This window comes from Saccostrea cucullata, unplaced genomic scaffold, assembly GCF_032062105.1.
Source record: "Saccostrea cucullata isolate Sc308-1 unplaced genomic scaffold, CSIRO_AGI_Scuc_v1 ctg7869, whole genome shotgun sequence".
Taxonomy (NCBI): Eukaryota; Metazoa; Mollusca; class Bivalvia; order Ostreida; family Ostreidae; genus Saccostrea; species Saccostrea cuccullata.
Genome location: NW_026927174.1, coordinates 1 through 18,171, shown reverse-complemented (window position 1 = coordinate 18,171; position 18,171 = coordinate 1). Strand labels below are relative to the sequence as shown.

At 34.1% G+C, this 18,171-nt stretch overlaps 4 protein-coding genes across 4 annotated transcripts; all 4 read right to left on the bottom strand.

Annotated features, from left to right (window-relative positions):
- Positions 1-3,585: 3,585 nt before the first annotated feature.
- On the bottom strand, positions 3,586-5,226 carry LOC134273660 (uncharacterized). The gene is made up of 3 exons (XM_062755851.1): positions 4,831-5,226; positions 4,459-4,587; positions 3,586-4,154 (listed from the first exon to the last, which is right to left on the bottom strand). The coding sequence occupies exons 1-3, from the start codon at positions 5,210-5,212 to the stop codon at positions 3,721-3,723; spliced, it is 945 nt and encodes a 314-aa protein (XP_062611835.1). The 5' UTR covers positions 5,213-5,226; the 3' UTR covers positions 3,586-3,720.
- Positions 5,227-6,167: 941 nt separating this feature from the next.
- Positions 6,168-7,966, bottom strand: LOC134273659 (complement C1q-like protein 2). The gene is made up of 3 exons (XM_062755850.1): positions 7,615-7,966; positions 7,350-7,478; positions 6,168-6,794 (listed from the first exon to the last, which is right to left on the bottom strand). The coding sequence occupies exons 1-3, from the start codon at positions 7,787-7,789 to the stop codon at positions 6,349-6,351; spliced, it is 750 nt and encodes a 249-aa protein (XP_062611834.1). The 5' UTR covers positions 7,790-7,966; the 3' UTR covers positions 6,168-6,348.
- Positions 7,967-13,821: 5,855 nt separating this feature from the next.
- Positions 13,822-14,937, bottom strand: LOC134273658 (complement C1q-like protein 4). The gene is made up of 2 exons (XM_062755849.1): positions 14,716-14,937; positions 13,822-14,277 (listed from the first exon to the last, which is right to left on the bottom strand). Exons 1-2 carry the CDS (start codon positions 14,891-14,893, stop codon positions 13,844-13,846), a joined length of 612 nt encoding a protein of 203 aa, XP_062611833.1. The 5' UTR covers positions 14,894-14,937; the 3' UTR covers positions 13,822-13,843.
- A 2,512-nt stretch (positions 14,938-17,449) lies between these two features.
- On the bottom strand, positions 17,450-18,019 carry LOC134273661 (tripartite motif-containing protein 2-like). The gene has a single exon (XM_062755853.1). It carries the CDS (start codon positions 18,017-18,019, stop codon positions 17,450-17,452), a length of 570 nt encoding a protein of 189 aa, XP_062611837.1.
- Between the last annotated feature and the right edge of the window lie 152 nt (positions 18,020-18,171).

The window sequence follows — 18,171 nt, the reverse complement described above, 5'->3', positions numbered from 1 at the left end:
ATGTCAACTGTCTCTGAAATTCTATTCTTTTTGTTCAGGCTATTTATCTGTGGATATAATAAAACATGCCATTAATGTGTGCAAATTATATAGGCCTAAATGAAATCCAAGGAAAACAGTTACTGATATATGTAGACAAAGTCAATGTGATTAAATTCTAAGGAATACATACAAATGAAATTCATCGCAGCTCAGTGCTGCCAAGAATACCTAATCGAGTAACACAAAGTGAGCTTTTCTTGTCCTCGGAGAAAGTGTGCTTATATTGTTCCGCCTGACTGACAACTGTACATTGGATTGTTACGATCTGATCTCTCTTTAGTATTCCTTATATCAAGAATGGGCATGCATAAAGTATAGATAATTGAAAGTAAATGCACAGGTCTATAAAAAAGTTTTTGAAAAGGCGAAAAATTAAAACTTTTAAAGTGTGGTACCAGGGGGATTCGAACCCTCGACTTAAAAAAAAAGTATCGTCACTGTAAAAGTCAGCACATATATCAACTGAGCTAGTCTGACTATGAATTTGTATGGCATAAATTTTAAGCGGATTATCAAAATCAGGTTTCCGTATTTTTTGTAGGTTTTTTGTGAATTTCGACCCTAGGGCAGGGGTGCCCCTAAAAAATCCTATCTTAAATTATTATTTACATCCCAACCTATCAAAATATCACAGTTTTATATAGGGGCAGGCCTGCCATGAAGGACTTCTAGGCCAAAATACATGCAAAAATCAACGCTTTAACGGACAAAATGGTGTTTTGGCCAACTTTGGAGGTTTATTGTACAATTCTAAATAATAAATATTAGGTATAAAACATAAATTTGAAAAATTTGGACATATATACGATAGAAAATAACAAATAAAGATTAATTTTTGATTGTCACTTTTTCCGGGAAATTGTTCTCTCCTATAGGTCAATTCTTTTATCAAAGCGAATACATCCAAAGTTTGAAGAAATAATGTCTTAGTTAACAAAATTATTTTGACAAGTTAGAATTCTCTGAAAATTTTTAGTCTAGATTATTGTGTTTGGAAGTCAGATTTGCAACAACGATAAGTACTCATTTGAAAGATATCTGAGCATTGTCATTACATAATATTGTATATGTATCAATTTCTGATTCTAACTACGGACCATTATTCTACTTAATTGCTTTTGCGTAGTTTCAAGTCAAACAAGATGTGTTTGTGAAACACCATGCGCCCGGCGGCAACAAAAATTGAAAAAGCTATTTCTAGCATACTAGCATAGATAACAGTCAAGGTCACAAGGTCATTGACCTTGGTGTCATTTGAAAGACCTTGATTAGTTGGGTATGCACGCCAAATATGAAGTCTCTATCTTTTATGGTTCAAAAGTTATGGTGAAATGTACGAAAAAGCTATTTTTAGTATATAGGTCACAGTCAAGGTCACCAGTTCATTGACCTTGGTGTCATTTGAAAGAACTTTATTAGTGTAATATGCATACTAAATATGAAGTCTCTATCTTTCATGGTTCAAAAGTTATGGCGAAGGTTAAAGTTTGCAGACAGAAAAGCTATTTTTAGCATATAGGTCACAATCAAGGTCACAAGGTCATTAATATTGTGTCATTTGAAAGCACCTAATTAGTGAAGTATGCATACCAAATATGAAGTTTCTACCTTTCATGGTTCAAAAGTTATGGCGAAGGTTAAAGTTTGGGGACAAACAAACAAACAAACAAACAAACAGACAGACAGACAGACAGGACAAAAACAATATACGCCTCGGATCTATCGATCCGGGAACTTTTTTTTCAAAGGCAATTTACTTTCAATTTCAATTTTTCTACACAATTTTATTATACAACTATGTATTAATATTATTTCAAAATAGCTGTGATTCTGTTCTTCATTAAAAAGTGGGGGGGGGGGGCACTGACGTACTCTTGCCCCCCCAGATCTTAAAGTGGGGGGGCTAGTGCCCCCGCTACCCCCCTGTGACTACGCCTATGCTATTTCAAGGTTTTGAGCGTGTAGTTGAGGAGATAATGTTACTGTTAATTTTTCCTTAAATCATCCTCGATGAACATATGCTCATGTAAATGAGTTCGTTTCCAAACATTCATTTTTTTAAACACACAGATGTTGGTTGATCGTCTTACATTGATTTACTTATTTAACCTTAAGGTATTGCCATCTTATCACAATGTTACTCCTTTTATATTCTAAAAATTGATTAAACAAGGGACAGTTCAACTTAAAATTTCTTTGGAAGGAATTGTAATTAAAAACCCCCCCCACAAACTGCATATTTAAAATGCTTTCTTTTTGGTTTGAAATGGGGATATTTAAAAAATACAATACAAGTTAATTACATGTACTGGAATATAAACATTGAAGCCTCTGACCAGATATTATTATAGATACCAGTTTCCGTTACATCTGTCCCATCCATGTCATGTCTCATCACCCTAGATATGATTGAGAAAGCCGGTAGGCAAACCAATTACTACTAAAAGTAAATAAGGGTTTCCAAAATTCATGTGTTTATTTTTATTAATTCAAGGTGCAAATACCGTTCACGGTAGCTCAGTCGGTAGAGCGCTCGCTCCGTGATCGGGAGGCCGTGACTTCGTTTCTCGGCCGCGACTTACCTAGTCGATAAAATTGGTAGCAACTGTTCCTTCTCCATAGGCTAGGCACTTTGAAGTGAAAGTTGCGGGTCCTTCGGATGAGACCTTAAAAACCTAGGCCCCCCTGTCAGCGGTAGGCGTTGGCACGATAAGGATCCCTCACTGCTCAATGGCCCTGAGTGCCGAGTAAAGGTTATAATTTGAAGCCCTTCACCGGCATAGGGTGACGTCTCCATATGAGTGAAAAATTCTCGAGAGGGACGTTAAACAATATACAATCACTCAATCAAGGTGCAAATCGTACGTAAGCGTATTGCTGCCACTTGAAAAAAAAATATGGTAAGTCGTACGTACTACATACTAAGTCGTACGTATGACATATTATCTCGTACGTAAGAGGTACAAAGTTGTAGGTAAGAGATACTACGTACGACATAATAAGTCGCTTCGCGGTTTATAAAGCGTAAACTGCCCCAAGTTATGTTATATCGTATAATTTAAGTTAAATAAGCTTTATTCCTTATTTAATATTTTTAAAAACATTGAAACTTCAGAATTACTATTATAATAATTACTATACTAAGACTTTCGGTCTTTTTTGTTATGTTACTAGCTGATGAAGACCAGGCCTGGGGCCATAAAACTTTCACAAGCTCACTTTTGATCTCAGTCTCACTTTTCCACTATATATTCCTTAGAAAAAAGCGAGATTGAGATCAAAAGTGAGCTCGTCTAAGTTTTACGACCCCCTAGGCCAGGGAGTTTTTTTTTTAAATACTCTAGGGAAAAAAATCTGCATGAAGGGAAGAACAATCTCGAGTTTTACCACACTTCTGATATTCTCTGAACATTGTGACAACCATTACTTTGATATTCTTTTACACTGTGACAAATTAATCAATAAATCAATTACAGTATTTCACTGCCGAAAATGAAATTATGTAGAAAATATAAAATGGATGCAAATGATAAATCAAATACATTGATTTATTATTTCTTTTTTATTGAACAGATACATGCGAGTATACGAATAACAGTAAAACATGCATATAAACGGAAGAAGAAAAACTTATTAACATTTCCATTTTTCTTCTAGATTGTAAGCTTTGAAGCGATATTAAATCAAAAATCCAGAAAATGTTGTGATAGGAGTACTACTGGAATAGTATCCTGTTCCTGAATTATACGAAATCCAGACTCTGTCTCCGCGCTTCAGGGAAAGGACCGCCATGTTTGTCCCACTCTGATACGAGTATGAATACTTATAGCTGTTATATCCCGAATAAGAACTTCCGCTTCCCCCGTTTGCTCTGGCTGTTACCTGGGAATATCCATTCAGAGAAATGTCTACCGAGATCGTGTTCGAATCGTAGGAAGTAATGGAGACGACAAACACAAACATGCCAGCAGAGGGCGCTGTGAAAACCCCGGATGAAGAATCGTACCCATTTCCTTGGTTGTACAAAACTTTGTTGAATATCAGCTTACCAGAGGACCAGCTACTTCCGCTAGAAGATACACCTGCCGTAAAGCCGATTCTTTTTGACAAGTCTGTAAAATGGGAAATGCAAAAAAAGTGTTTTAAGATATGATATATTTTTACACCCCAGTATTACAAATGTTGATAATAATATAAGCACTACCTGGAGAACCGTAAGGGTTGTCAAAGAATATTATTAAGATATCTCTCAAACCATTTCCATCCTATATCACTTTTATTTATAAAAAATAATGCCAGTTTAAAATAGAGCTTCGATAATTTTAGTAGCAGTTGTCTTAAATTTTAACATAAGAAAGTCAATTAAATGTACATGATATGCTTTTTGCCAAAGCTTGATTTTTATTTTGTATTTACCACAGTTTCCTCTCGAGATGTTGTTTTTGAACCATTCTAATGACAACACTGCTGCCGACATTCTCAGCTGACTCTGTTTGGAGTCTTCAAGCTCAGATCTCAGGTTATATAATGTGGTATTGGTTTCTTCTGTAAAAAAAGGATAAATTCACTGACAGCATCACTAAATACTGTCATTCAATTTTTGCCGTGCATGACAACCTTTCAAGGGTTAGCGAGGACGAGAAAATGATTTATGGAGCCAAATAAACATTGTTTCAATAACCTGAAAATCAAGACAGATATCAGGAGAAATTTTTTCGAAAAACAAGCGCTGTGAACTTGATCATAAGATAAAATGGAATCAAAGAAATATTGCTTTGAAACTTTTACCTGACAAATGTTCGGATAGGTTTTTAGCCATTGCTGAGACCACGTGGTATTTCTCTTCGATCTGCTCTGGTATTGCTTTGTCTACATTATCTATGCGCTTGTTTAGGTCCTGGGAACGTTTGTCAACATTGACAACACTCATGGAGAGAAGGCGAAGCTCTACTTTCAGATCTGTTAAAACATTGTTGGTTTTTCTTGCAGAGAATTCCAGACTTGCGTTCATGTGTTGTGCAAACTGTTTCTGATCATTCCAGACTTTATAAATATCAGTTTCTAGCCTACCATCTGTCTGATTCAGCTCAGTTAACACGGTGTCCATTTTCTGAAGAGTATTTTTCAGTTTCTGGTTTTCACTTTTAAGTTCTTTGATCTCCACTTGCATGGCCCTTTTTTCCTCCTCGGCCCTTTTTTCCTCCTCGAAGGACGTCGTTAGTCTGTTAACGCTGTTCTGTAGCTCTACCATACTGTCTTTCTGTGTCACCATGTCCTGCATCAGACTGTGGACGTTTTTAACCATGGACATTCGGATCAGCGTCTCCTGATTCAGGAGTTGCCTGAAGACGTCCTGACCGAGCGGTTCCCCGCCCGACACACCAGACACAGCTGTCGTGTTTATGGTATCATTAGCTTCCCCCGGGTTCAAGAAGAAAATAGAAAGAGAAAGCAGCCTCAGAAAAACGAGCATTTTTATGGTTTGTCAACGAGTCTATTCGAAAAGCAGAGTCTCCAGACAGTTTATATAGAAATCATTCTGAACTTTGATTAAGCGTTTATAATTACCTCAAGTGAAAAATGACATATAAACATTAGTGCGGAAAAATTATAATACTTGATTTTCATTCAGTTCAAGGAGTATAAAGTACAACTACAGGCCTTTATATACCAGTCATTACCAGATGTAGTTAAACTAACGGATCACAATATCGGAAACTTTTGCGAGAACGAGAGAGAGATATTGAGAGATATATTGTTAAAATTTTGAATTAAAATCTGTTTTCGATTCATATATGTTTTCTTTTATATGACTGCATAAATTAAAATTGCATCTTTCAATATAAGATGGGGAAAATTTGGACTTCAACAACTCCAATACTCCAATAAATCAGATCACAATGAACATGATTTGTTATTGTTGTCCATTTCCTTTAACTCGTATCTGTTTCCCATTCTAACACTTGAATTTGTAAATTTACAGTCGCCGATGCTTTCAATTTCCTCGTCAATATACACGTGCGTATAAGAAGTTTATGACTCTTGTCGGTACAGAGTACTTTTATTTTGAAATCAATCCCCTGTGACCTTTGTATTGATCAGACTATAAACTATTAAAGACTTAATTGGTTATTGAGTTTTGATACTCAAATGTTTATTAGTATAATGTATGTATACAATATAAACTGATTTGAAATGAAAAATACAGTTATAATAACCGACAACGGCCGAAAGTTGATATCTCATTTTCGATCAACATAACTATTTCGTTGACTTTAGATGATAAAGCCCGAGAACGTGCTGACTTTAGATGATAAAGCCCGAGAACGTGCTGACGGGAACAGTTTCAGAATAGTAACCTCTGCCAGAATGGTATTCCACCCACACTTTCTCCCCACGATCTAGTGACGTCACCACCAAGTTTGTCCCCGTCTGGTACTGATATTCAAAGTCGTCGTAGTCACCGGATTCTCTCCTGCCATTTGCTCTGGCTCTTACTTTGGAGGCCCCGTTGACCACAATATCAACAAAGATGTTAGAGTCCTCATACGAAGTCAGGGTGACATAGAACACATAAACTCCAGAGGCTGGTGCCGTGAATATCCCGGATGAGAAATCGTAGCCGTCACCATGGTTATAGATCTCTTCAGTGAAGACCAGCTTGTTAGAGGACCAGCCACTGTTAGAAGAGCGGAGACCAGCCGTAAATCCGATCTTTTTTGTTAAGTTCATTGAGTTTCCTTCTGTTAACTCTGAAAAAAGATATTATAAAAGTATCCTTTTAGGTCATTTAAACAATTAGTAAATTGAAAAAAAATCTGTTTAATCGAGATTTGATCCAAACGTATTGCTACAATTACTAATTAACGGTATCAGCAAATAAAAAAAAAACTATATATACAAATGCATCTTATTATAATTTTTTCCTAAACTATCATTCAAAAGAACACTACTTATTAAAATGAATTAACTTGTCTACTGAGACATAGCAAGAGTGTTTTGACATCATTGCATGTATCTAAATGATAATTTAGGATAAATCTCAAAATCTATAGAGGTAGATAAAGTTTTGTTGAAAATTATCAGTTATAAAAGATTCTATCGCAGATGTGACGTTACTTTTGGATCAAGCTTCATTTAAGCCTAACTTTTCTGGCAATATAATTTTCAAAGAATTGTATGTATTCATGACTTGCTAAAATCTGACAATTAGAATAAATCATCAATTAAAAGTTACATTAAATCTTAAGCTTTAAATGCTTTTAGAATATCTTTGCAAATAAGTAGTGAAAGATAGCATATTTTACCACAGTTCCCTTTGGTCGCATTGTTTCTGAACCACTCTAAAGAAAGAACTGCTGCGGAAAGTTTGAGCTGATTTTTCTGTGTTTTCCTGAGACCCGTCTTCATTTCATCCAGTTTTTGGTGAGTAGATGCTAGGAAAATGTAGTTATGTTAATTCTCAATGTACAATTTCATGATAATTGATAAAAGTGTGAATTGTTGTTTGATCTTTTCTTTAAAGCATAAAAAAGGAAAGGTTAATAGCATGAAAAAAACACTCGTCATTACCTGACAAGTTAGTGGTCAGATTTCCCACGATTTCTGTGACTACTTCATATTTCTCCCATAGCTGGGGCACACTTTGGTTGAATTCATTTAAGCGCTTCTTTATATCGTCTGCACGTTCATCAAGGTCCAACACACTCATAGACAGGAGCCGCAACTCCACTCTTACGTCAGACATGACGTCAGAGTTGTTCTTTAATTCCTGAACAGCGAGTTTTAACTCTTCTTTAAGACTCTGTTGGGAATTGATAACATTTGTGAGCTCCGAGTCAAGCCTTTCCCCCGTAAAGTTCTTACCTTTAACCTCGTCTTCCAGTTGTGCAATTCTTCTGTTGGTTTCTTGGTTTCCTGTATTAAGGTAAGGTTTGCGTCTCCCTCCAACTCATATTTTTTTTTAATATGCACACATGCTATATATCAATTTATTCAGGGAGATTAGCTTCATCATTTAATATGATTTTCAAAGATATTGCCCGTCCCATTTTTTTAGTAAAAGACGCCAAATTAACGTATTTCAAATTTCACCTCGAATATTATTTTCATTGAAAAAATTGATTTATTTTATAAATTATCAAACGTTTATAATTAAAATGACCTGAATTAGTATAATTCATGTTTCTATTATTTAAACTTTTAATTTTCCGTTATCAAAAATGTGAAAATTTGGGTAAAAAAGAAGATTTTTCAATTTTCCTTGATAAAGTGAAACCGTTGCCATGGCAACAAAAATATAAAAATCAACGTTTTACATATCTACCGATTCCATCAAAATCCATGAAGTTATTAATTTGATAATTTTCATTAATTTGAACTAAAAAAATATGTATGTCCCCAATATTATTTCCATGGAAACAGGGGCTATATTATGGGTTCGGAACATAAAAAGCAGGCTTTTTCTACACTTTTAAAGACAACATTGATATCACCTTGTCATGGTGAATGTTAAAGACTAAATGTTATTTTTGATATTGTTTTTAGGCATAAATTGGCCAAAAATATTCAAAATCAAACTCCTCCTGTGCTACATGATGGTCTACAAATTTATTCCATGGAAGAACTCTAGTATTAATGGCAATCTTGACATCTGATTATTCTGATGAAATTGTCCATGAATTATACTGCAACACCTTTAGAAGTACATGTACATGTCTATAAACATACTTCAGAACATGTTGCATCTAAACCAATTAAAAGCCTATGAATTTGACCTCATGCTGATTCAGTTATTCCAACATGTAGTAACTTCTAGACATCTTTGTAGCAAAATATCTTTATTCAGTTATGGCTGATGACTGTCATTGTACATGTATGCCATTTTTTGAGTGAAATGTTGTAAGCATTGCATCCAAGAAGCTGCTGTTTTTAGAATTAAATGATATTTCTTTACTTCGAAGAGTAGAAATGCGATCTTTAAAGTAATGTTTGTTTGCCCTCTCTTGATTCAGGGTAAAATTATTGGGTCGGTAGGTGAGAAAATCTTCAACAACATTTTTTTAAGGGGTATAAGAGGAATAAAAAGAAAAAAATAAGGCCCTGCATTGAAAAAAAGTTTTCAGTCTGGTCATTTTAGTCAGTCGGTCTGGAGAGGCTGACAACCAAACATTTTTTAAAGATGGCCTATTTCTACACTTCATGGACATTAGCTCAATCATTGGATTATGGAGTCTGAGAATCTAAATTCAAAAATCAGACAGAACAAAATAAAGATGAATTCTAAGTGACATCAATTCATACTTTTAATGAGTTTACAGAGTAATTCTGATTTCAGAGAAAAGGCAAATTCTGCAAAATGACATAACACTGTCATAAATATTTGTCAAGAACAGGGAAAAAGAAACAATGCTACAGTGATAGATATATCTCCTTGATATCCATGAAATAATAATTTAAATATAACAAAATTTTCTCCTTTTTAAAATCAAAATACAGAAAAAAATTAAAAGATTATAAATGTAAACAATTTTAAAATAAACTACATGTATTTGTGAAAGATTTTAATTTTAGTAGATTACTAGACTGGTCTTATCATTTCTACTAAATTAAAAACCTTAAGTGTCATGTTTTAAACTGTTACAGGAGATATAATTATACATGTTCACTGTAGCTTTATGTACAAAACTCATCAGTTTTCAGAAATACTTAATTGAGCATATTAGGTCCTGGTAAGAACATAATTGAATGAATAAAAATAACAATCTTAATTGTTCATGTATTAATTACCTTGCAATTTTACAAACCCTTTTAAGAAACTTGTTACATGTAAATATAGACAAAAGCAACCTTCAATTAATACCTATGATGTATACATTTATTTTACTGAAAACAAATTCAAAGATGGACAAACAGAGCATGAACTGCAATCATCACATACACATATTTTCTAAATGTATGGAAAACAGCATGTATATATACTAGATAGGATGTTGTTAAACATAAAATTTTCTTCTATAATCTATAGACATATAAAAAATATGCATTGGGTATAACAAGTCAGAAGTTCTTCTCCAACTCTCCATTGATTTTGCCATGTCTGGTTCAACATCTTAGCTTGATCCATCCAAATTTCTTTAATTTTCTTGAGCTGATATGGGATGACCTCTACTTTGATTTATGGCACAAATCTTTTAAGGAAACACTGAAGTACTCTTTTTTGTGGTTCTTATCTATTCCAATTAATGACCCATGATCTGAAATCATATGTGTTCATTTTTATAATAACATTTAAGGAATTGCATTTTTGGAATTGCATAAGGAATTGCACTGAGTTTCATTCACTCAATGACATGAACAAATTTCCAATATAATCAATGAAGAATCAATTTGAAATTATTGTAAAATTTACAGATTGAATTAGTGAAATGCAAATGCTTGATCAAGAAAATTTAAATGTTCTTGTCATGCACAATCTGTATCTCTTTTTTTATTAATTAGAAAATGAGATATTAATTAAAATCAAACCTCATTTAAAAAGGTAATTTGAACAATTGAATACCTGTTCCAATAATGTTACAAATATTAGGCCTAAAAAGCAAGGATTTTATTTTTCATAATTTCTTGAATGAAAGCATTTTTATTTTTTGGCAATGTTGGGATATTAGTCACATCCTGACATCCTTGTACCGTTTATTCATCGTTTTTAAATCCGTAGTCAGTAGATTATTCATAACTTTCAGTAAAATGAATAGTTAAATAATTACCTGATGAAAATACTATCAACAATCAAACTGTCAACATCATCATTGGACATGGTCAAATGCACCGTGACTTTTCTTCCCTGTTCGGACTGCATATAGCATAATACTTTACAGGATACTCTCAGGTCTTTTCTTTTTTCTTTCCCAATACTCATTTAAAATTTTAGTGTAGTGGTGAAGCGAGAAACACACAACAGCACAATGCGTCAACGACTTTCTTCTGATCGGAGTGGCCGTGCAACTTGCCACGTTCCGTGTCGAAAATAAACAAGTCCTCCTTTATTGGTTCATCCACATGCATAACGCTAATCTCAAAGGCTTCTAAGATTCCTATGCTTTGATTTGTTATAAGACTTTCTCCTGAAAACGTCCTTTGTTTTTAGTCCTAACAATAAGTGACAACAAACATCAAGTATGACAGAGGAAATTCGTTACCGAGATGCTTAGCATCGCTGGTTTAAATTCGCCTGTTTCAAACGCTTTGGTGATTCGCAAGAGTTATCTCCCTGTAAACGCAAACCTTACCTTAAGCGAGGACAATCTTCTCTCTCTATCGTTTTATTCTGTTCTTCCAGACTTATAGCCATTTTTTCCATGCTATTTTGAAGTTTCAACATCATCTCTTTCTGTGTAACCATATCCTGCATAAGATTCTGAACATTCTTAACGAGAGACAATCGAATAAGAGTTTCTTGATTCAGAAGTTGCCTGAAGATATTTCGTGTCATTGGAAGCTCTACTGGTAATTCATCGGAGCTGACTGTATCATCCTGCAAAACGTCACAATTTACACCTAATACAAAAAATACGGAGAGAGAAGTAAACCAAAGCATGATAAAAACTGAAAATTCTTCCTGACTGAAGTTATTTTTCAGTTACTGATGTTAGCTTATATTATGGTTGTTTTGGTGACTGATTTTAGCTTTAATAAGGGTTCTTGTAGATATTTTATTAAGTTTTTTTAGAGTACTAGAACTTTATTCCATATTTTTATGAAAAGCTCCTTAGAAAAAAAAATGTACTTCACAACTTACATATTAAGATGAACAAGTGGTAAGTGGTAACAAAGGTTACAACAAAAATGATGAATATAACTCTATAGCGCGCACGCACTCATAGTTCTATAATAAACAATAGACAATATAATTGTCGTGAATTTGAATCTCACACCGCCTCAAAATTTGTTATTCAATAATTCTCAGATTCTGTGTATTGGCAAATGATTATGTAATGCTGTATTTAAACGTTTCTATAAATGCATTAATTTTAATATTTGATTCAAACAGTTCCAGGGGTTCACTTTCATTTTTTAATTAGTACGGGGTAATGTGAACTTTAGTACGGAACATTATGGAGAATATCCTGCTAACATGAAATCATTTTGTATACAGTAAATCTTTCCATTTGTATAATTTTTTATTTACATTTACATAAAATGCTTCAACAATGACTTTCATTTTTCTTTTCTCTAGCACTTTGTCTGTATGAGCTAATATTTATTCAATTTCGAGCGACACCTTAAATTAATACCACCGCCATTGTTTGTTTTGGTCAATTATCTGTATGTTTTATATATTATTGTTTTTGATGATAAATAAAAGAAAGAGTTAGGGTTGGAATTACAGTTATATAACTATAATGGCTTGGAGGGTGTTTATAAAGAAAATAGATTAAAACAAATTGCATGCTGTGTGACAACAATATAAAAGAAAGTAGTAAATCGTGAATTTATCAAACCTTTGAGAAAGGGGATTTTAAGTTGACAATTTTCAAAGAGGCACTCTTGCTCATCAAAGCTATGGATGGGATGGTCACTCCCCCATGGCACCTGATACGACAAGAGATTTTTTGAGTTCAAATATTTACTATACTCTTGAGTTGAATTGTTTAAATCTACTCTTGAGCTTGAATATTGTTCTTTACCTGCATATACATGTATTTCGCTTAATTGTTGATATGTTTCAAGTGCAATTCTGTCTGATAATTGAAATATAAGTAGATTTCGATAAAAAACAGCGACCCTGTATCCCTTTGTGCTCGTATATTTTAAGGGCTTCAAAGAGGCAAGGTTCAAAATTCAAAGAGAAATGAATGTACAGATGAAACCCCAATCCAAATTGATGATCTCAATCTTCCAAATTACGTTTCAACTTTTGATTAAAATAGCATTCCATTAGAAGGTACATGTACATTTGAATGATTGTGTGCATAACCCTAACCCTGACAATGGGGTTGATGTTCTGGATTTGAGGATTATGAGTGTGAAAATGAAATTATATTCAACCAAGCCTCTTTCTTAACTCCTCACTACGATTTTAACAGAGGTTAGGGAGACACTTCAAGAGTACTGTGCAATAATAACAAAGTTCAAAAGTCTATAAAAACAAAATAGGAGCAGAGCAAACACGGATCTCCAGAACAGCAGAGGTGAAACCAGGTGCCATGGAGGAGTGAACATCCCCCGCCGACTGGTCCCACCGCCGTGTGCTCCGTGTCACGATCAGGAATTAACGGAAAAATCATTCGTCAATTCAATGTATAAATGATGGACTAACAATTATTGGTATGAAAATTGTCAGCCAGCGTTTAAATCAACGATAAATTGAATTTGCTGACAAAGGTCATTGTATTGACTATAGAACTTACGAAATGATTTTAAACGTAACCTACACAAATTCTTGATTAAAAGTGAAATGAAAGGCAGCATCTTGATTTGCATTAACTGACGTATTGTTACATTCTGCACCAATTTCTATTTCGGCTTATAACTCGAAAAGGGTGCGAGCTAGACCCTCAAATGTCTGTACTTCAAAAGTTGTGTAGATTCTGTATACCAAAGCTCAGCCTGGCAACTCCAAGGGCGTGGAACCTATGGACAGTGGAAGAAAATTTGCACCATGTCCAGATGGACCGGAAGAAGACGTTGCCAGAAGTGGAAAAATGGGGACGAAAAAGGACTCTTCTGAATATGCTAGTCTACATAATTTTTGTCCAAATTAACAAAACTAACGAGCAATGAGGATAATATAACACATGATTTATTTTATTTTACAAAGATGGATGATGAACCCAGAGAACATTGAGTAGGTATTTCCACCAGTAATTGTGTTTTGGCCACCCATGTATTCAGTTTGACACCAAACGTCATCTCCGGTGTTGAGCTGCAGAACAATAGATCCGGTTCTGCGCAGATGATAGCTCATGTTGTTGTCCAAGAAAGTGATGGCCACAGCCTGTGTTTTTTTCATAATGCGAACATGCATAGAGTGAGGGTCAGAAGTAGGGGGCGCTGTAATTTCGACTGCAAAGTGGTAGATTCCTGGATATGGGGCGACAAATATTCCATGAGTGGGGTGGTACGCATTTCCGGCGTTTAATTTGACGTTATCGAACACGATGTGGAAGTTGGATGTCGGATTTGTAATACTTCTAGAGAGTTCCGCAACAAAAGCAACGTTTGATCTGTTCCTTTCTACAAAACAGTAAACAAGTAAAATAAAAAAAAATTATTCTTGACTATTTTGTCTCTATAAAGCTAAAGTGCTAGGCCATTTGAAAACTTGACTTTTGGAATCAAATAAACATGGATTTTTCCTTTTTGTCTCTCATCTCGCACTAAGGTCATAACACCATATATTAGAGATAACAATAAATTAAACAGTATGGATCCATCCTAAATAAAGGTTCCATAGTTAAAGCCGTTGTCAGACATCCTGATAGACAGCCATGTCAATGTTTCTACGTTTTTTCCAGTTTATAAGTGAGAAAATGTACTTTAAATATACATCTTTTGAAGTGTAAACTCTAGAACTCGAAACAGAATGTATTTTTTAATATTCAACGGAAGTAAAAATCCTATTATATCGTATTTCTACCCACAATTTGAAGAAAACGAGAATTTATAAATTACCTTTAACAATTGTGTCATTAAGCTCTGCAATGATTGTCTTCAAACCTTTAATCTCCTGGTCAAGTTCATTTCTAGTGATGACATGGTCATCATGACCAATGTTCTCTAGAAGAATTGAAGAAACAGTGTGACAAAATATCAAAAACATAAATGCCGTGGCAAGAGACATGGTGTGCATTCCTTAATGTCAATATAGACTGTGGGTAGATAAGATATATATGTATGCGTATGTATACCTAAAGAAAAACCAATGGTAAAGTAAACAAGAAAGGTTGAGATAAAAAAACACTGTTCAATCTCATTAATCTAGAAAAAAGATCATGAACAGGACAAAAAATGAGGTATCTGGAAAAAAAAACAGAACTCGGGTTGAAGGCATAGGAGAAGTACTCACGTACATGAAATCATACTCTACCAACTTTTCACACCCTTGGTGAGCCCTTTGTATTGATCAGAATACATTTGTATTGATCGGGTAAAGAAAACATACAATGCATGAAAAAGTAAAGATAATAAACAATAATCGATCTCATCAAATGCATAAAACATGCAAATATGTAAAAAGTCATACAATGGTGGGGTCAGGTGCCTGGGAAGAGCAAGCACCCTCTATAGACCAGTCACATCCGCCCTGAGTCATATGCATTGTCCCAATAGACAAAACTATCTTGTATACAATTTGTCCTTAAATATCTTGTCCGTTCCATAACTCTGTAAAGCGGGAATTTATCAATTATTTCTCAAGTCAATTTCATGTACACTGAACGTCCTTTAAAATATTTTTTTTTAATTGTAATTTTTTGTTTTTTTCGCGTTTTTTATTAATCAATGTCTTATGATGGAAAAATCATAATTCAACATTCAGAGTTATCTCCAAAGTCTTCTTCTATATAATGCAACCATTTCATTTTATTTCATCTACCTGTATTCAGTTTATCTGATAATTTGCCTTATATTAAAAATATGCAAGGTTTATTTATATCCTACAACAGTAATACTAGCATGGTTAATCAATTATCTGATGTGAAATATTAAGAAAAAGTATACGTTCATATATCAAAATCAAAAGTCCGTTGAAACAATACAAATCGGGAATAGAGCAGACACGGTCCTCTGAAAACAACAGAGAGGGGATTAGTTACCCAAGAGAATGAAGAAAACCCGATTGACTGGTCACTCCCTCCCAAGTGTCCATTGTCATGATCTGCTCAAATAAAAAATCTAATTTAGACAAAAGGCCTAGAATTTTATCAGCTAGGAGACATAAACCGGACATGCATGTGAAATGGGTTTAATACTAAATGAGTAATTATATAGGGTTAATTTTTCTGATGAAAACACCACGACAGGCATTTTAGTTGACTCTGTTGTGTATCTTCAACTTCAAGTCCAACTTCAAGTCTGCAAAACCGATTAAGAACAAGGTACGGTTTAAGCATTTATCCAAACTTTTTTTTAAACGTGAAAATAGATTTTGTTAGAAATTAAAAGAAATAGTTTCTGAATTATTGATATAAAAACATACACATCGTTTCCTTGTTATTGATTTTAGGTTTTTACACAAATTTGGAAAAAGAATGGTGAGCGATGATTAATTGCAAATCAAGATCAATGCATATCTACATTTGAGTACGTCCTAAATGACGTTGAATAGAATAAAGAGAGAGAGTGTTAAACAAACTCAGCATAACAAACAAAAAATATTCTTCACAACAATTTATTTAATCATGGGTGGTGACTCTGATGTATATAAATAAGTCAAAGCATTAAGAATGAGAAGGGAATTTTAATATAAGAATCTTCCGCATTAATATAACAGAGTAAAAGGTCTTCTTTTTCAAGTTAGTTTCTATTGCATGGAGTGATCTTCCACACAAAATTCATAACATTTATGGAATTGTGACAAAAGTTGAAAAATTGAAACTCCTTAAATGTTGGCCCTTTTATTATAAGTGGGTCTCCATCAGTAGATACAGAGTAGTAAATGAGTTGTAGATTCAGAACATTGATATGTATAAGGAAGGATATGGAGATGACGAAAATTATTCAATATAAAATATTATAAAAGAATAAATTTAAGATGTTCGATAGTTAAGCGTGTAAAATTTGTGGGGTTATTTGAGGATTTCATATCATAAATTGTGTCTTCTCAATAAAACCGCTCACAAGTTTCATTGTTTTACAAACAAATACATAAAAAGGTAGAAATGCCAAAAAATAAACAGACGATATGTCATTAGGTGGCCTAAGATTCTTTTCAATAATACATTTATAATGTCTAACGCTCAATATTGTATGCATACTATTATCTTTGTTTTGCTACTCAATGATTTTGTTTTAGTAAAATCAGTAGTATTTATCGCTCAGAAAGTAATGTTTTACTGAATCTCCGTTTTTACAATTGAAAGGTTTGATATATTCATATAAGGACGATTTGGTAAGCCAAACAAACACAGGGAATTCAAGCCATTTAAGCCCTAAATGGACCAAATTGTTAATGACGATGATTAAACATTTTGAGAAGCAATTTGGAAATAGGTACAATCATGAACTTGTATGAAACATGTACAACAGGTATTTAAAAACACAAGGACTTTTGTGGAAGCAATTGCATTAAGACAAATGTTTAATTGAAAACAGGAAGAATCAAATAAGTAGTAAATCATGCAAAATCAACGAAACAAAATTTCAACTTTCGGATATCAGCTGCTTGGAGCAAATTTTCAATAAAACATCAGTCTGTGTATTGTACAATAGAAATTTTATCCTCTGTTCCACTACTTACAAACAAGAGATTGTTCTTTGTAATGCTAAGACTAAATGGTTGATGAAGACCGCTTCCTTTGATAAATCGTAGGAACTTTCCATCACAGTCAATAATATGGATAGAATCGTTGTCACGATCTGCGACCAGGATTTGGGACATGGTGTCTGTGACGATTCCATAAGGGGTAAAGCATTCAAACATCTCCTGACCACGGAATCGAAATCTGAGATTTCCAGATTTGTTGACAACAATGACTGCCTCACCTCCGGGATCAGAAACACAGACATCAGAATTTTTGTTTTCCGCAACAAAGAGACCGGAAGCCTTCTTACTTAAAAGTGGTTTGCCTTCAGTGTCGTACTGTATTTCTTGCGTGACATTTGACCCAGAAAGGCGGACAACTTTTCCTTGATGACCAATATCCGTTCTAAGACAGACCAACAGGTCGCCTGAGGAGGTGTTACATATCCCAAACGGACTCCATTTAGCGAGTTTTATTAACGTGTCGATAAGCCCATTTCTATTGACACATATCATTTTCATAAAGTTGTTACTATGCACGACATACTTGTTTAAAAGGAGGCATATGTCTAGTGCAATTCCATCAGATAATATGACTTCCTCTAGGATTTCGTTTTTCGTGTTCATTCGCCTCAAGGTCGATCTGCGAGCTACCCATACTTCTTCAG

Bases quoted from the DNA above. Each gene is read 5' to 3' on its own strand.
- LOC134273660 (XM_062755851.1), bottom strand. From the start codon at position 5,212: ATGCAAGTGGAGATCAAAGAACTTAAAAGTGAAAACCAGAAACTGAAA. The intron at 4,588-4,830 runs GTAAAAGTTTCA...CTTTTTTTACAG, and splicing joins CCTATCCGAACATTTGTCAG to AAGAAACCAATACCACATTA. The intron at 4,155-4,458 runs GTAAATACAAAA...CCCATTTTACAG, and splicing joins CATCTCGAGAGGAAACTGTG to ACTTGTCAAAAAGAATCGGC.
- LOC134273659 (XM_062755850.1), bottom strand. From the start codon at position 7,789: ATGTCTGACGTAAGAGTGGAGTTGCGGCTCCTGTCTATGAGTGTGTTG. The intron at 7,479-7,614 runs GTAATGACGAGT...ACATTTTCCTAG, and splicing joins TCTGACCACTAACTTGTCAG to CATCTACTCACCAAAAACTG. The intron at 6,795-7,349 runs GTAAAATATGCT...ATCTTTTTTCAG, and splicing joins TGCGACCAAAGGGAACTGTG to AGTTAACAGAAGGAAACTCA.
- LOC134273658 (XM_062755849.1), bottom strand. From the start codon at position 14,893: ATGCACACCATGTCTCTTGCCACGGCATTTATGTTTTTGATATTTTGT. The intron at 14,278-14,715 runs GTAATTTATAAA...ACTGTTTTGTAG, and splicing joins TAATGACACAATTGTTAAAG to AAAGGAACAGATCAAACGTT.
- LOC134273661 (XM_062755853.1), bottom strand. From the start codon at position 18,019: ATGATATGTGTCAATAGAAATGGGCTTATCGACACGTTAATAAAACTC.